The sequence below is a fragment of the Mytilus trossulus genome, chromosome 6 (assembly GCF_036588685.1).
Source record: "Mytilus trossulus isolate FHL-02 chromosome 6, PNRI_Mtr1.1.1.hap1, whole genome shotgun sequence".
Taxonomy (NCBI): Eukaryota; Metazoa; Mollusca; class Bivalvia; order Mytilida; family Mytilidae; genus Mytilus; species Mytilus trossulus.
The window spans coordinates 2,478,439-2,498,300 of record NC_086378.1 but is presented as its reverse complement, the minus strand read 5'-3'; the positions used below and the strand labels follow the sequence as shown (position 1 = coordinate 2,498,300).

The 19,862-nt window shown below is 30.6% G+C and overlaps 1 protein-coding gene across 1 annotated transcript in view; it reads left to right on the top strand.

Annotated features, from left to right (window-relative positions):
• Positions 1-19,862, top strand: part of LOC134722266 (pleckstrin homology-like domain family B member 1) — a 103,948-nt gene that overhangs the window by 65,625 nt on the left and 18,461 nt on the right. The window contains exon 13 of the mRNA XM_063585874.1: positions 2,591-2,776. Coding sequence (XP_063441944.1) covers positions 2,591-2,776 — 186 coding nt within the window. The remainder of the gene's footprint in view (positions 1-2,590; positions 2,777-19,862) is intronic.

Here is a 19,862-nt window from a genome sequence, read left to right as displayed (position 1 = left end):
GTTATAAAAGATAAACACAAATAGTTTTCTGTTAAATAATCGGTAATTTCTGTATTTTATAAATATCATAAAAAAATATGCAATTTTATATTCAGAAATAACTCATATTTATCAAATGTTCATGAATTGAGGAAAAAACGTCATTTTTTACTGCATGTTTATCAAAATTAAAAAAAATCCTCTATTTACAGTTTTATAAAATTTGGGTCACATAATCTCCCTGCAAAATGAAACAAAATGCCGTTTTGAAAAATAGGGGTCCATGAACTCGTTTTCAAATTAAATCAGTTTGAATGATAAAAATCAGTCGGAAAATGCATCTTTTCCCGATATGTTACAGTTTGACGTCGCGAAAATAACAAATTACGTTAGCAACGTCATTACCTTCCCTGTAACTGTATCGTATGCCCTTAAGTGAGTCTTTAACATGGTTTTACTCTTGATAAACTTACAGTATTCTAATCTGGGTTAAGCTATTTGAAAGAAATTGTTATTCAGATTTTCTCAGTATTTCATAGATTAACAAAGAGAAGACAACTCTAATATGTAATTAGACTGATTTTGTTCATGGTGTTTCTTTTTATAATTAGATAATTCATTAACCTTGCATGGATAAATTTTGCTTTGGAGAAACAACTTGTTAAAATATTTTAAAAATAAAGTACATTCATTGGATAAGAATTAATGAATGTTTTTACTATAATGTTTTCATATTGGCTTTGGAAGAGGCAGAAATAATCATTGAAAAGCACTTAAATGTAATTGGTTTTCTTTTGGCTTTTCATTTTTTTCATTTTTTTTTTTTAAAGGAAATTGAGCATGTGCATATAGAAACTCCTCTTTATATAGATATAAAAAGATTTAAGCATTAAAATAGATGGATATATAAAGAGGAATGTGCATGCAACAATACATTAGATTAAATATTAAATTTGACAGTGATATATTATAAAGTGAATGAATATGATTCTTTTCTCTTTTTAAAAAAAAATTAGAAGACCAGTATTAAAGTGGATTTTTAAAAGTTGGTAGGAGTTTGGTTAGACAATGAACAATCCTTTTAATTTTCATAGTTCAAATAGCGTTTAGTTCACTTATTTAACAATAGGACCAATTTAGATGTTATAATCATAATAGAATAGCACTTCCTGAATGTATTCTGTGGTGTTAGAAATGAGTAAAGATTGAGGAAGTGTTTAAAATAGAGTACACCCACAGCTGATCAATTAAATAATTGTCCATTGATTAACATTCTTCATTAGCAGAGCCTACCTTCCTTATCGTGTACTGATGTATTATCTCTCCATACAACTTTTAATGAAGCATTTATTTTGAAGCATTTGAAATATTACATAAGATATATTTAATCTCCTGCAATGCAATCTGAGCTGAAAATCCTTTGATTTAGAAATAAGTTATTACGCATTAAGATTATTAACGAAAGAAATATGATCTAAGGATGAGAGAATCAATTTATCGCCATTTACCGATTTATTTACGATATGTAATTTTTGCGGTAACAAGAAAGACTTTGATAATTTGTACTGACTTACGTAATGGACTTATTGATGAACCATTAAATTGACTTATTTAAGATAAGTGTTGTTCAAAAATATCTATGATTAATCTGTCCTTCACACAAACTCTACAGAATCTGATGTAATTTGGTTTTTATCAATTTGAAAAATGTTAAAAGGAATCCACTTTGATCTGCTGCCCATTGTTTTTCACTGATTAATTTACACACGTTTACTCAGAACACTATTTACATACTATTAACAATTATATTGATATTGAACATTTAAAAAAAATTATTGATCTTTAATAGTCTATGTTGAATTGATTCAAAACTTTTCTGGACTCTGGTCAATTTAGCTTGACCTGAAACACTTGTCTGCTGTAAAAGATGATGACCTTCAGATGTCCTCTGTAGATTAACATATACCCCACATCTTCTTTTAATCAAATAACATCTTGATCTTAACCTTTTACAACACTACTATGACTTAAATTGATATTTCATCATACAAGACATTAATTAATATTTGTAGACAAAGGCTTCTATTTAATCATGCGACACTATATATCAGGAGTTTTTGACACCTTCATCAGCACCTAATGACAAACTGAAGCTGGTCCTATTTCCGTTTAGCATCAAATAATTTAAGTCTGGACTAGTACACTGAGATGTTATACTCTGCCGTCGTATGATTGATTTATGAATAGCTTAACTCATTATATTTCTTTGTTTTCTACAAGTTTTCTAACTCTTTAAAATGACATTAGACTTGTTCTTTCCCTTAAATCATAAATGAAAATACTTTGAAATTTATAGAAAAGCATGCAGATATCTATATTTGGCATGAATTTTTGAAATGAGAGTAAAAAAAACTCTTTATTAACAGAGTGATAGTCTATTCTGGGTAAATCGTTTAGAAATGAGAAATTGCATCTATGCATATGGTACATGTATACATTTTTATAGACCATGCTTCATTGATTTTATTTTCTTGTTTTTCCCCCCCAATTTTCCAATGTTTTTTTTTCTTAATTAAAGTTTGTTTAATAATGTAATGATGTTTTTAGGCAGTACACTAATTGAACAAGAAAAGAAACGACTAGTGGAACTTAAAAGGCGGGCTGCTGATGAGGGGCGTGCTCAGTGGGAAGAACGCAAGTTGAGGGAGGCCAATTGTAAAAGTTTTAATTCTTTAGAATCAGAAGATTCCAGCGTTGCCAGTAGTTGTGAAACACCATCAGAGAAAGAAACAACGAGGTAAGATAACGCCCATTGTCTTTTGTTTCAATGTCATTTGGAGGTGAAGATTGAAAAAAGTGCAATCCCATCTAATTAGCCACTGGCTGGTTAGCTATATTTCAGCCTTTATTGCTAGGTGGCCAAGTGGTTTTAATAGTCAAACTACTGAATGACTGCCCGACTGCCTGTTAACACTGACATTGTGATTTTGAATCATTGGGTAGGAGCACTGGACTCCAATATTAATTGACTATTGTAAGTTTTCCTGCTGATGATTCTGTGGTTCTTTCTCCACCTATAAAAGCTGACTGCCACGAAATAGCACAAACAAGTTGAAAGTGGCCTTAAACTGTAAACAATCAATCAATCTTCTCTACCTTATGTTTGTTAGTACACACAACATAGTCCAATGAAATAAATGTTTTTGAGGTCCTCCATTACCCTAAACATCCTTAAGTAAATTGTTTTCAAATTTGAATTTTTGACCTAGTTTTTCCCCACATGTGTCGAAATGCTTATACCAAAAGCAGACAGTCCTTTAAATTTTAATCCAAATGCAATATGCATTTAGACTTTATCATCATTGATTGTGTTGTCTGATAAGGAGGATCTGGTATACAGTGGTCACTGGTCGGTATTGGACATGTTCCCCTATACCAGATATCACTGTATTACATTTGACAACTGACACATACCATAGATACAAAATAATGCTGTTTGTTTTCCGGATTTAAAAAAAAAATCAATTTGTAAACAATATCTAAATCATCATGATCATAAAGTAAAAAAAAAACGTTGATTTTTGCTTTTTTAGTCTTAAAAATCTGCTGTATTATAGCATTATTCAATTTATCGTGATGGATGGTGTTGCCTTGGTAAATATTGTCATTTAGGTTAGTTTTATTTCCCAGGGTATTTAATAATTGAACGTAATTCACTTCTAATTTCCACATTAACAGCTTTATTTGAATTGAACATTAGAAAACAAATGTACATGTTTTATTTTGTCACGGAGCTATATCTAAAATATTTTGTCATTTGCAATCAAATAGACACAAAGTGATAAATATTTGAAATTGATAATTTTACCAGTTATATAACTTTTAGTGTTGGAAATGTGCTCATTTATTAAATTCTTTAATTTTCCATGGTTTTCTGAATTTAAATGGATATTTTGCACTATGGTATATATGACACCACATTTAATTTCCTGAAATTAATAATTAAAATTCCAATTAAGGTTTATTGTGCTTTTCAAATCATTTATATGAGATATAGAAAATTCATATAGAAAATTCTAAATTGGGAAAGTTACAAACAAACAATTTTTTAAATAATTGAAAATGAGTATTCTGTTCTGTGGCATAATATTCAGATCTTTGAAAAGAAGCCTTGGGTACGTTTGTTCTCTTCAAAATATGTAAACTTTAGAAAACATCAATGATAGATGTGAGATGCTGATATCAGTAAGATAATGAAATTAAAATGAATAAAAAAAGAATTTGTAATGAAGTTTTTGAATGGAAATTCTCCTTCCTATGTCTTCTCAGTCTGACTCCTGAATAAGGAGATGTGACATTGTTATATTAGAGGAATATAAAAAAAGATTTCATCAGAAATGCCCAAATAGGCATGTGGGTTTCCTTTTGATTTTTCTACATTTTTCTACAAAAACAAAAGAATGCTTTAATCAAGTGTAATGAATATTTCATTTTTCAATTCTTTCGATTTTGAAACTATTTTAGTCAATTGTTCACAGGTTATTGGACTTTAAGTCTTTATGAATTTCACCTTTAGATTTAAGACAGTTTTTCTCACCTCAAACTCTAGCTCATATAAGTTTGTATCAATTTACTTCCGTATGTATAAAGCAGGCTTCTGACATAGCTTGGTATAAAAATAGGCCAGGTTTTTATTGAAAATAATACAAATTTCCAAACACCAATGAAACCAACGTAAGCTATCTTTTTACTATTAATGTTGTTATACGTAATTCCAAAGCAATTAAAAAGGCAGATTCATTTCTATAATTACAGTTTAACTGTCCCAATAACCCACTGTACATATAGCAGAAAATTAAACACACATAAAGATGCCAGATATATAATATTCTGTTTTAGCCATTTTATTTAAGTGACACAATGTCAGAAAACAATACCATAATAAACATCTCTTTTTCAGAAATGACGTAAATAAATTTCCATAAATACTTTTAAAATTTTAATTAGTGTGCCAACGTTTTTGTGTAGAGATGATCTAGTAGTAGATAAACAAAATCATTAAAAAAATCCTGTCTATTAAAGATGTAGGATGACAGAAATCTGATTGTTAAAGTTTTTAAAGTTATTTTTGAACATGTACACAGTTTTATGAGAAAAGAAGTTTCAAAAGACATGATACATGTGTTTATTTAGCTAAATTAATACTGATAACAAATTATTTGTAAAATTCTAAATATAAGTTTTTAAGTTATTTTTGAACATATACATAGTTTTATGAGAAAAGAAGTTTCAAAGGACATGATACATGTGTTTATTTAGCTGAATTACTGATAACAAAGTATTTGTAAAACTCTCAATACAGTTATATATATCCACTTTTATAAGAGATGCTTTTGAACAAATAGTAGGTGTTTTTAGATAAAAGATTGATTTAATTGTCAATGTTTTTTTAACTTCTTTGCTTAGCTTATCTGTGTTGTCATTTGATGTTAGAACTGTCATCTGATCATGATGTGTTCTTTGTCATTTTCATTGTTCATTTCAATGGTATTGTTTTCTGATGTCTGTTAGATTTGTGTATACCTTCTTTCCTTTATTCATACCCTATTGTATTAACAGTGATACTTGTCTGTTAGATTTGTGTATACCTTCTTTCCTTTATTCATACCCTATTGTATTAACAGTGATACTTGTCTGTTAGATTTGTGTATACCTTCTTTCCTTTATTCATACCCTATTGTATTAACAGTGATACTTGTCTGTTAGATTTGTGTATACCTTCTTTCCTTTATTCATACCCTATTGTATTAACAGTGATACTTGTCTGTTAGATTTGTGTATACCTTCTTTCCTTTATTCATACCCTATTGTATTAACAGTGATACTTGTCTGTTAGATTTGTGTATACCTTCTTTCCTTTATTCATACCCTATTGTATTAACAGTGATACTTGTCTGTTAGATTTGTGTATACCTTCTTTCCTTTATTCATACCCTATTGTATTAACAGTGATACTTGTCTGTTAGATTTGTGTATACCTTCTTTCCTTTATTCATACCCTATTGTATTAACAGTGATACTTGTCTGTTAGATTTGTGTATACCTTCTTTCCTTTATTCATACCCTATTGTATTAACAGTGATACTTGTCTGTTAGATTTGTGTATACCTTCTTTCCTTTATTCATACCCTATTGTATTAACAGTGATACTTGTCTAACTGTACTGTTGTTTACAGTGTTAGAGTTCACAAAACATCTGCTTTATTTCATCTAAATGTAGTGTTTTAAACAAGGGGATTGGTTTTACCTTTTACCCACTTTGTATAGTTGATCCATATTTGTTGACTCTCCTCTAATTCTTCTTTATCTTGAAAATGTTTCCACTTTTATTTTTACTTTGATATGAAACAATATTGACTGTTAAGAATTTTGACCTGACAGTATTTGTAATAAAACCTTATAATAATGATACTATTATAGAATCTCAGTCTTATAGACCTGTAGAACGATAACTTAACAGCAGGAGTAATTTTTATGAAGATAATTGTCTTTTATGATCAATGTTTCTGTATGCAAGCTATATTTAGACTTTTATATGATTTAGACAGTTTGACTTTCTTGTGGATTTCTTTACCGAGTATTGTATGATTTAGAAACTATTCTGATATGATATAAATTTCATTTTTCACTGTTTTAGACCTACAATGGTTAACGTGTTACATAAATTGTGTCAGTTAACTTACTTATATAGGTAAATAGATAGGAAAACAAATAGATATAAGAAGATGTGGTATGAGTGACAATTCTCCATCAAAGTCACAATTTATAAAAGTAAACCATTATAGGTCAAGGTACAGTCTTTAACATGGAGCCTTTGCTCACAGTGAACAGCAAGCTATAAGGGGCCACAAAAATCACTATTGTGAAACCATTCAAACGGGAAAAACCAATGGTCTAATCTATTTTTAAAAAAACGGGAAACAAGAAACACTTATGAACCACATCAACATTGTTTGCTGTGAAGTCTGATATATATAACCTACACAACAAAGTACCTCATTTGTACTTTCTAATTGTAGTGATCTATTACTTTGACATACATTTGGAAATACATTGTTTAGACTGAAAGCAAAGATCCATTGTAAATATAGGAATAAAGAAGATATTTTTACATTTCAAATTTCAAATTTTATCTTTTGGGATTTCATGCCGATTAAACCAAATTATATTTTTTTCTTATTTAATATAATGTTTACCAGCCGTATATTTGAGTAAGTCTCTGCGATCAATATATCTACTATTGTAATTGGTTAATATGCCACCGTTTGTCCATCCCTAGAGACACATCACAATACCTCAGTATGTAATTAGCTATTTAACACAATAAAACTCTTCATCGGAATTCTGCCGATGTAAATTATCTTCCGTCCAATGAATAATTCATTACTGTATTATAAGGTAATTAAATGTAGTCAACTGTTAATCCTGGTTTTGTATATAGAGTGAATTTTCTAGGAGCTATATTATTTTACAAGAAATATCTACCTATTTGAAGTAGAACTAAAATTTGATTGGTAAAGTGCATTGAGTGCTTTTTGTTAATGAGCACCTGTTTATTGTGACCAAATGATTGATATTATTCATAGTAGACAGGTTTTTTGAATCATTCCTGAAAAAATAGATAACCTCTGCAAACAAAGACCACCTGCTTATAATGGACAGAATATTATAAATTCAAAATATAAAGGTATACCATACTACCAAGATACATCAAACATGCCACTAAAAAATGCAATTGTTTGAGGCATACCATGCCACCCAGATACATCAAATGTTGAAGCATACCATGCCACCTAGATACAACAATTGTTTGAGGCATACCATGCCACCCAGATACATCAAACGTTGAAGCATACCATGCCACCTAGATACAACAATTGTTTTAGGCATACCATTCCACTAAGATATTTTAATTGTTTGAGGCATACTATGCCACCCAGATACATCAAACGTTGAAGGATAACCTGCCACCAAGATACATCATATGTGTTTGAGTTGTCCCTCTTTTATTTTTAGTTCCTCTTTCTGACATCAAATGTTGGATAAATAACATGCCACCTAGGTACATCATGTTACGTCATAATCTTTATAGAAAGATCACCTTCTTATAACAGACATGACAGTATTCTTTCTTCATATCTCTATCATTTAGACAGGTTCCTGGTCTATAGTATTGTAACCAATATACAATCTCCATGGATATTAAGGTCACCAGTTGATTGTTGACATTTTTATTTTTTCTATTTAATGGCTATAATTTACAAGTCTGATTTTATGTAAATTATGTGTGAATACCCAAATTAAGGATGTCAGATTCTAATCGGGCACTAAATGCAAAGTAAAATGCATTTTTAGCTGATTATATCAAATGATTTACATGTACAATTCACAGGATAATTCACAGTGAACAGGCTTAATTATTGACAATTCTAGTTTTAAATAAAATTTGCGATGATTTTGCAATATTTACCTCATTTTGATGTCTGGAAGTATCAGGTAATAAAGAGGAATTTAATTAATTGATTATATAATATCATATTTACCGATTCCGATTAAAAACAGTTCAGTCAGAAAATTTCAATTTATTTTCACTTACAACAATGGAAGTTAATTAATACCCTGGCCATTAAAATATCATCAGACTTGGATCTAACCTTTATCTGACGTATTTAAACAGACTCAAAGTGGTGCCCAGTAATGTGTTTTAGGGATTAGTAGAGTCTGACAAATGTTCCCTGTAGGAGGCTAGATGATTTGTCTTATAAAACAATCACTATTGTCAGCGTTTAAATCTTGAACGTAGATTTGCAGGATTGTGCTGAATGGTGATGAAAACAGAAGTAGTAAGGTCAAGGACAGTTCAGAGGCATTTTCAGAAAGACTTTCAAAGTTCATAGGTCACAACGATAATTGTGAGACAAAAAGTTCATAGATATTGATAATCAGTAAACAAAAGTTAAAAAGGCACATTGATAATCAGGCCTTGCAGTCATAATAATTTGAAATACTTTTCTTGTATTCAGACTCAGAAATCAACCAATCAAATGACTGGATTTGTTGGCCAAGCTCAAATTCTGTACTTCTGGTACTGAGTCAAGTTTTATGACAAAAGCAGCACATGCGACAAAAGTTTGTAGGTTACATGTATAGATATGAGACAAAAAACTCCATTGAAGAATTGTTCTTGCCAAGGTCAAAATGACAAGGATGAAACAAATATTTTAAAGTTCATGTTTGTAATCAGGAGAAACAAAATAAATATTATATTTATACCTTTTGTATGTTTTTAATTGAAAAATACATCAAATCTATGAGAAAGCCGTTTGGTTGTAGGGAGCAAATTTAAAATCTATTTACCATTATTCTAAGAGCAGAGGAATCTATAGGTAGTATAAATAATTAATGGAAATGACACTTTAAAATGTAAATCCAAATGAACATTTAAATTTTATACAAATTTAATTGTATAAGTTCTTTGGAAGACTCATCATGAAAATGCATGAAACATTTGCCACTGGACATTAAGCAACCAACAATCAAGACAGATTTTTTTTAGTTCTACTTGTTAGTAGAAAAAATTTGAATTTCAGAATTTAGGAAATAATTTGAATTTTGTCTGAAAGTAAGAAACAAGAAATTATTTAAATTCTATCTGAAAGTTAGAAGCAAGAGATAATTTGTATCAATTAGTTTTGCGTATAATTTTGGTGCTGTCTGTGACTTAAGGTTGTGATGGTGTGTAGGAGGAATGGTTAAATCTTCTACTGACAGTCCATTGTGTAAGTCTATCAAAAATCCATATGGAAAGCCTTTCTGTTGGCAATGCTAAGAGCAAATTTAAAAATCTATTTTAGATTGATCTTTGAAGAGCAGTATATTCTATAGATATAAATAATTAATGAGAAATGACAGTTTTAATTAAAGGTCAAAGATGTTATTTTTTTAATTGAGAAAAGAGTTTTAGTAATGTGGCTTGGCATGAAAAAATCTGTCAGAGGCAATTGTAAAAAAATCTATTGACACTTAACGTTCTGTTTATAAAATCAATAGAGAACTGGCATGGCATAACTTAATGTGGAGATAAAGGTTGGGTAAATGGTCTTATTTATAATGCCCCCTCTCCAATTTTAATAGTTTGCTATGTGGACACCAAATGTTGGTTAAATGGTCATATTATGTCCCCTTTCCAATGCAAAGGATTTTTAAATGGTCTGCCACCTTTCCATTTCAAGGGATATTTAAATGGTCTGCTGCCTTTCCAATTCAAAGGGTATTTATGGTCTACCCCCTTTCAAATTCAAATGGTTTTTAAATGGTATGCCCGAGTTTTCAAATCAAAGGATGGTTAAATGGTTAGAGCCCCCTTTTCAATCCAATGTCCACAGATCAAGGGGGACAGATCATTCATAAAAATATTTTTTATTTTGGATGAAAATTGTAATGATCAAATTGCTGAATCAGCACAGCACTTTTCATCTTGAAACTTTTACCCCATACCAAATCAAATACAGAATTTTAAAAAAAGGCACATCTGTTACAAAGTGTAATCATTTTCTTTATATTCTTATCATTCTTTTATCAGATAATCCTAAACTGGCTTGAAATATTTGCCACTGGATGTTCATCAAGTTATTAGCAATCAATCAGATTATTTTATAGAGACTATCAGTATCACTGCACTATTGTGCTACGTCACAGTAGCAGATAAATCAGAGTTCATTCTAAATCCCAACAAAACCCAAAGCTATTATCTAATACTTGTTATGTGTTTATTCTATGGTGAATTTAGGATTAAATTTAATCATTTAAACACTTGATCCATGTTTGGTAAAGTTAATTAAATCAGGACTCACTTGAAAACATGCTTTATTGACGAGATTGATGGGTCTTAAGATAAATCATCGTGGCAAACTTCATACTGTTGGTGATCATGAACATGTAATTTTCATCGTAAAATAATTTACGGAACCTAGTTTTAGTTTTATATTTGCTGGTTTGATTTAATTAACTTGACAAAAATTGACATCCCAGGAACTTAAGTATCATAAAGATTTGATTTAAAGTGCTGCTTTCTTTAAAATTTGACGTCACATGGACTAAAAGTTTCAAAGATTCATTATTTTAATTTTAAGAAAGATAATGATCACACATTTATACATTATAAAATGTCGTGGTAGTAGACATAACTGTTCTTGTAATTCTCTGTAAATCCCATAGCCTCAAGTAAAAAAATATGTGGACGTAAAGAAAATTGTTTTTTAGGAGAAGTTTATCAATTATTCATGAAAACAAAGTGTTCTCTAAAGTCCCGCGTTGCTTGTCGTAGGTACCTTTCACCGAAGATTAACAAGATTGACATTTGGATAATTGATTGTCCTTCACGATTACCACACAGATAAAGACGGTTTACACGGTCAGTTAGACGTCTGAGTAACCATTGATTAATAATAACTAGCCTTTTGGATGACCTGATGAAACTTATTTTCTCGTTATAATCATCGCGGGCTGTGATTGTCACAGTAATTAACAATGTTTTCTTCTGTTATTGGCACAAAACCTTCTATTGTCAGAGCCATCATCATAAACAGTTGATTGAATCATTCCACTTAAAGGAATAAGGATGGTTCTTTTCACGTTCCATCTTATCAATAATTGTCTACTTCTTCTGTAGGTGTTCACTGGCTTTAAGGTTCAACAGTCTACTTACTAGTAAATCTCTGCCAGAGGAACATTTGTTTGCTTTTTCCTGGTCTTGACTATTTAAAGCTTGTAATAAAGGGTTATTTTGGTACAAGGCATTTGCCGATTTTATTACACATTACTTCCTGCTTGAACATTAAAATAGGAATTTGTGGTATGATTGCCAATGAGACAACTATTGACCAGAGTTCATATGAGGACATGAATGTAAGCATAGGGCACTATTTTCATCAATGACCCAAACCAAACCTTGTAGAAAACTATAAAAGGCCCTTACATGACAAAATGTGAAACAAATCAGTTAAAAATACTAATGGCCTGATTTATGACAAAACAATTATTGAGGGAGGATAGGACCTTTAGCCGTACTCCAGGATCGGGTGTTTTTATGCTGAGGATTTTGGGATTGATCCTTATGTAATCTGGCAATTCTTTTTTGAATTTTGGGATGTCAGGATTTAAATTTATTTCATGTTTTTAATCCCGGGTTTTCAGAATCAGGACCCCTCCTTTCCCCCTCATTATTACAGGCAGTAATCAACTACAAGCACAGTTTATTTAGATTATTTATAAAATCATATTTCAACAATAGTTAAAATGTTTGAAAATAATGATACTGTATTCTATTCCTTCATATTTTCTCATATTGATTTTGACCTTTTATTTGGTTTCTAGAGTATTTCTATTTATTTTATTATTATCCCTCCTAATAAACTAAATTAATGAGGTAATAAATTTTCATAATCACAAGTTTTAAGTTGTGTTGTATCACACTCACTTGCAATACTAAGTGTTATTTAAACAAAAAGTTTTAAGCCCAAGGTTAAGAATTACATACTATTATTGAGTGTTCAATTAAAATAAGTTGCATTTGGTTTGCACAAATTTATCCTACATTTGTGGGCAAAAGGTTTTGTCTACAGAAACTTGGAAGTGATAACATAATCAGAAAATAACAAATTGACGCAATAGAATAACGAAGAATCATGCTGAACTGTATGTTCCTTTCAATAAATACATTCTGTATTTTATTTTGTATTAAACAAATCAAGATTCATTGATTATGCTCAGTTTTGTTTAAGGGCCAGCTGAAGCTTTGTTTAGGGGCCAGCTGAAGCTCGACTTTGAATGTTGGATGTTCTTGCTAAGTGTTGAAGACTAATTTGTCACATAATGGCTGGGTTTTTTGCTTTGGTTGTTGTCTCTTTTGCACATTCTCAATCTAATTATCAATATAATTAATTTTGAACAAAAACTCTGTATGGTCCCCGTTTTGATTCTTATGATCTTATATAATTACATCACAGGTGAAAATATGTTCAATTTCATGAATATCATTTGATCATTTCTTGTGCAAACCTAATGCCTGCCATAATTCAAATTTGAGAAAATATAGGTTGGCCGTTGAAATATTGGAACATCCTGATTGGCTGCTACATTTTTATCTGCGGTCCCGAGAGTCAGATCTCCCTCTGATCTAACTGCCTGTTATATTGTAATATTAATAACAATAAAAACCGTTATAAATATTTTTATATAGCTGCTGTGGTGCATTATTAATATCTGAAAATAAAAGTAGATTAGCTATGATGTAAATAGAATGTAAAGGCGTCACAACTGATTGTCAATTATATGCTATACTTTATTCATGCTTACTTTTATGACTTTATTGATATTTATCAAAATGTTATATACATTATAAAGTATATAACCACAACTAAGATCTTGAATATTAGAAACATTTTAACCCCGCCGCAATTTTGCGCCTGTCCCAAGTCAGGAGCCTCTGGCCTTTGTTAGTCTTGTATTATTTTAGTTTAAGTTTTTTGTGTATGATTTGGAAAATTAGTATGGCGTTCATTATCACTGAACTAGTATATATTTGTTTAGGGGCCAGCTGAAGGATGCTTTCGGGTGTGGGAATTTCTCGCTACATTGAACACCTGTTGGTGACCTTCTGCTGTTGTTTTTTCTATGGTCGGGTTGTTGTCTCTTTGACACATTCCTCATTTCCATTCTCAATTTTATATATTATACAGTATATCAAAACTTTTTACATTGAAATCATCTCAAATATAGGAAAAAAATATCTGATGAAGTTAGCAAATATCCTCAATCTTAAGTAAAAACCTGTTCAGGGTTGTATAAATAGCAGTCTTAAGTAACTATCTGTTCGGAATTGTATAAATAGCTTTGAGAATTGTGCAATTTAGCATATGTTTATTTCAAATGATTGAGTCTGCTAAAGATGTTTCCTAAATTGATGATGCAATTTCATGCTGTGGAGTTTCTGTTATATATACTTACCTGAATTTCTTCAATACTTTTATGTTTTTTTATGTATAAAAATCTCAAATGTTCGCTATAAAAAAATTTGCAAATTTGATGAAGAAATGTGTTCTCTCCTGTATATATGTATTTGAAATGGTAAACAAAGTAACTATGCTTCATTGTTTTAAGGAAAAAAATCATTTATTTGATATAAAAAGTCTAATAACAAATGATATAAGTTGTTATTGGTAAAAACTGAATACTGTAGATTCATCAAAGTTAGTAGGATACCAATTTCTGTTGATTTCATGGATAAACCACAAACTTCAAGAACAAATTTTCTTTATGCTTGTTTGCTAAACCACATCAAATATTCATAATAAATTTCTCAATCCACCAATATTGGTCCAAGCTGAATGAATACATAAACTGTTAAAATGGTTCGTTTATTCGAACATAAATTGGGAGGTTAATTTTCTCGTTTGAATTGTTCTACATTGGTGATTTGTGGGCCTTTTATAGCTGATTATGACTTATAGGCTTTTTCACATTGTTGTAGGCTGAACAGTGACCTATAGTTATTAATTTCTGTTTCATTTGAGCTCATGTGGAGAGTTGTCTCATTGGCAATCATACCACATCTTTTTTAAAATGCATCGCCACGATTATTATAGCTTTTTTGTGCTAATGTGGCGTTAAGCAACCAACATTCAATCAATATTTAAATGCAGTCCCCTTCAATAGACTTACTGACAGCATGTGTGTTCACCAGAAATCCAATGAAATATTTTTATTCTCTAATTTACATTATATCTTTCAAGGACAACATCACATATGTAACAGGTTGTAATTGTAGCCCTATATACTGGTATTTATAAAAACATTATTGTTACATTGCTTGTAAGACAGCTCTGAATTGACTAAAGAATGAGGGTGTTCATGGTCATATAATTCTGGTATCATACTACATATGCATATGAGCATATATTTATAGTTTCTGTCCCCACTACCTTTGTTGGTCTACCAGTTGTCACGACATTACAATATCCCGTTAGTCAATAATTGTTTACATGACCTAATGTTATAGTAAAAGTTTCATTGGTCTGATGTTGTAACAGATGCACTATTTTCACAACTTATGTTCAATAAAATATCCTGGTTGTAAAAGACCTAGACATGAGGTAGGTTACATTTATTTGTCTGGTTTTATTTAGAAATTATTTTAGGGGACAAACATTCAATTTTCAGAGTTTAGGAGGATGGTTTTGACAATAAATATCATGGACTGTGCAGCAAAGCTGCAAACAAATTAATATATAAAAAAGAAGATGTGGTATGATTGACAATGAGTCAACTGTCCACAAGAGACCAAAATGACACAGACAACTATAGCCTTCAACAATGAGCAAAGCCCATACCGCATAGTCAGCTTTAAAAGGCCCCGATGTGACAATGTGCATGCATAGAAACAGATGAAAATGAATAATCAATAAAAAAAATGTGCACACCCCCAAACCCTTTTCCCATTGAATTTCAAATTGAAAAGACTTTAGATCTTTCATTTCTAATCTTTTGCAGGGGATGAAAAGGATATTTAAGGTTCGAGGCTCAGCTAGATTTTATTTTTATTTTTTAAAAACTGGTGAAATATTTAGGATTATTCGAAACTTGACATATTTGTCTTATTTTTTTTAAACTTTGTAAAAATTCAGATAAGATTAATTCATAAAAAATGTTTAACAATGGTTGAAGTCCATTGACCGTATGTATATCAAATTGGAAATATCAAATGCACGTAACTACAAGGCAATTAAAAAGTAACATAAAAGATTTAATGACTAAAATTGATTAGAAGTTGTACAGAAATGTTCATGAGCACTATACTCCATAAGAAACTTTCTAGTATCAAACAATTAAGATATAATTGGACTGGAAAAGAACATACATTCACAATATAAAAGTGATAAATGAATACCACAATAACAGGTGAAAGAAAACAACCATCCGCAGGAAAAAAAGGATCAAATTATTCAAAACACCTATTCACAATATAAAACAGAGCAAAAAAACACCATTTCACAGAATAATAGAGAAAGAAAATCACCAATATACAAGTTAAAAGTCAAAGAAAACATCCATTTAAATAATAAACTGAAGGAAATATTTATCCCCATTATAACTGATATAAGCAGCCATTCACTGGACACAATATAAAGTGAGGAGAATACCCCCGTCCATGGTATTAGATATATTCCAGAAAAGTAGGGAGAAAACACCCATCCATGGTATAAGATATATTCCAGAAAAGTAATCTAGTACATCATAAACAGTCTTACAATTTTATTTATAGAAATTCCTGAAAAGAAGATCACTTAAATCTATCTAAAATATTTATAATTTTGACTCTAATATTTATTTTCTACTAAATTAGACCATTTTTAGACATTGATTGTAATTTAAAAAAGTAATTTGATCAATGTTTTTTATGAGAATACTTTTGGCTACATTAAAACTCTGATAATTTAACCTAAACTAGAATTATCTATTTGATACACTGTCATTTGATGAGCAGTTTACGTCATAGAGCAAACACAAAAGATAAACGTGATGGATGCTAAACCTACGAATTGCTTTAATGAAAAACTGATATGAAACGGTAATGAAAAAAGACATTCTATTTTTGTCAGTTAGACTATACGATTCAAAATTTGCTTTAATTGGAGCTAATTGTATTGATGTCATCCTATTAAATCCAGCTTTATCTTTTCAAACCACTGTTTCCTCAATGTAACATATTTTTTAAAGGGTATTGATAAATAGGTTATTGGTTTTGTGATTTTCATCTCCTGCAAAACTTGGGTCTAGGGAATACCGTGTAATCGTGTTTGTTAATTTGATATCCTTTGAGACTGTTATTTCAATATAAGGGACTACTAGATCCTTTATTCGCATGTTATTATTTAACTCAAGTGAAACTATTATTTCAATACTATGATTACAGCATCCTGTATTGACCTGTTGCTTTAAAAAAAGTCAGGTATACTGTTTTACTTCTGTCTGTCTATCTATCCATCCCTCCAATGGCAATGATTTTTTTTCTCGTTGCATCTTTATCTTTCTCAGTAACTACAACAAAACTCTTAATTTTTTTATCATTTTTATTCATCCTTCTTTTTCATTCAGTTGATGATTATATATACTATAAGGAAGTTGTTATATGATATATTTCATAAGAAACCACACAATATTAATATACAACTTTTCTGTATCAATTATAATTGAATTACTTTAATATCTAAGGGTTTAACAGAAATTCTATATTTTTCTACTTTGTTGGTATTGTGGTCTACCAAGCAGAAATTATATTTAATATTTACCAACCAGTATAAAGAGTAGTAAGCAGAAATTATATAATCAACAGGGCTTTCTGATAGTCATTGTAAAATGTGTTACCTTCTCACACTTGTATAGCCTTTAATGGTTGAGCTGCTTTGCTATTACATTGCCATGTTTTAAATGGAAGAGTGTGCCTTCTGTTCCAGCTAGAATCTTTGTTTTTAATGGAAGAGTGTGCCTTCTGTTCCAGCTAGAATCTTTGTTTTTAATTTGTTTGGACAGTTGTATAAACTTACAGTGACTAATATAGAACCTTTTATAAACGATCATAGCTTGGTACTTCAATCCTTCATTTATTCATTCCCAGTTGTGTAAAGCTTAAATACAACTTAACTGACAGATATTCAATTATAAAAAACAATGAAATGAATGAGCATTGAAAATACTTTTGTGTTTAAGGCAGATTTTTAAAGTCATATTTTCTTTAAAATAAAGGAGAATCATTCTTGACTCATTCTGATCTTTATTTGCAAGCTCTAACACGTCACATGCACCCCAGGACACATCATGTTTGTTGCATTTCTAAGCTGCTCTCACGCGGACATCATGCGACTTATCAAATATCATATCCTAAGAAAATCATTGATGTGGAAACTATTATGTAACAGTATCGGAGATAGTATTGTTTATAGTTTCCCCGTCACGGACCGTCATGTGAAGTGTGCTAATGTTTAATTAATGTCAACCAGAAAATTAATTCAAAATATGTAAATTCTAATGTATAATTGATCCCCTTCTTGTTGTTGCCACTTGGGTAATCGAAATTTTTGCATAATTGATCTTTTTTTTTACAAACATTGATATACTTGTTTTAAAATGCATTAAAGTATTGAATGCACCTTGAAATAAAACATAGAAATGATTTTATCAGCCATTGATTGGTTAATTGTGAGTAAAAGTTAACATGCAATATTGTAACCCATACCTCTAGGATAGGCACTGATTTGTTAATACTAATGTATATATCACTACACTCTCACACGCTCACACCTGTTTACTGCTTTGCATAGCCTCAAGATAAAATGGAGCCATTCTTTCAAGAGAATCACCTTGAATGAAACCCACCTTTTAGGTTAATTTTTTTCACATTTCACACAAAATGTTTAGAAATAAATGAAGGGTCTTATTTCTAGAGAATAAATTTTATGGGAAAAGTTATTTAGGTTCTTCTATATTCAAGTCTTGATAAAGTTGCAATGAATCCAACAGACTGAATACTGGCAATACAAAATTCCCTAATTAAGAAAAAAGGTTTAGATATAAAGCCAAGATAACCACCTGCTCACAGTACTGGATATCTATGGTTGAGGACTTAGGCAACCCAAATATCTATGGTACTGGTCTCAGGCAACACAAGTTTGTATTGTAATGGTCTAGGCAACACAAATTTTCATTGTACTGGTCTCAGGCAACCCAAATATCTATGGTACTGGTCTCAGGCAACACAAGTTTGTATTGTAATGGTCTAGGCAACACAAATTTTCATTGTACTGGTCTCAGGCAACACAAGTTTGTATTGTACTGGTCTAGGCAACACAAATTTTCATTGTACTGGTCTCAGGCAACACAAATTTTCATTGTACTGGTCTCAGGCAACACAAGTTTGTATTGTACTGGTCTCAGGCAACACAAATTTTCATTGTACTGGTCTCAGGCAACACAAATTTTCATTGTACTGGTCTCAGGCAACACAAGTTTGTATTGTACTGGTCTCAGGCAACACAAATTTTCATTGTACTGGTCTCAGGCAACACAAATTTTCATTGTACTGGTCTCAGGCAACAAATTTTCATTGTACTGGTCTCAGGCAACACAAATTTTCATTGTACTGGTCTCAGGCAACACAATTTTTTATTGTACTGGTCTCAGGCAACACAAATTTTCATTGTACTGGTCTTAGGCAACACAATTTTTTATTGCACTGGTCTCAGGCAACACAAATTTTCATTGTTCTGGTCTCAGACAACAGGCAACTAAAAAAAACTTTTTATGCAGCTAATAATTGTTTGTGGTTTTAACAACATGGTACAGCTGTACTTTTTTTCATAAAAAATAAGTTCTACACATTTCTAGAATTGCTATAATTAAGTAACCATACAGAAACCATAATTCTTTACAAAGCTATCCAATTTTGAGATAAAATATGATTTCCATGTAATTGTTACAAACTGTGAAATTTAATAATAATCACACGGCTATCATTACAGAAAAAGTTTCTAATTTCTGTCAAATCAATAAGACAATAGAAATTATTATCTGATTGGATAAGAGTGCTCCGAGGGTTTACATTTATATCCCGGGGTGAGTGGTCATTACAATAGGACTATTGTTATGTTGCTAGAACTCAAACATGATCCCTTGGCTAGAACACGGCAGTGAAAAATCCATAATAATATCACCGTGTCGTTTGTCGACAGTTAATGATACTATTATAAACATTCAAGTCATAAACGTGT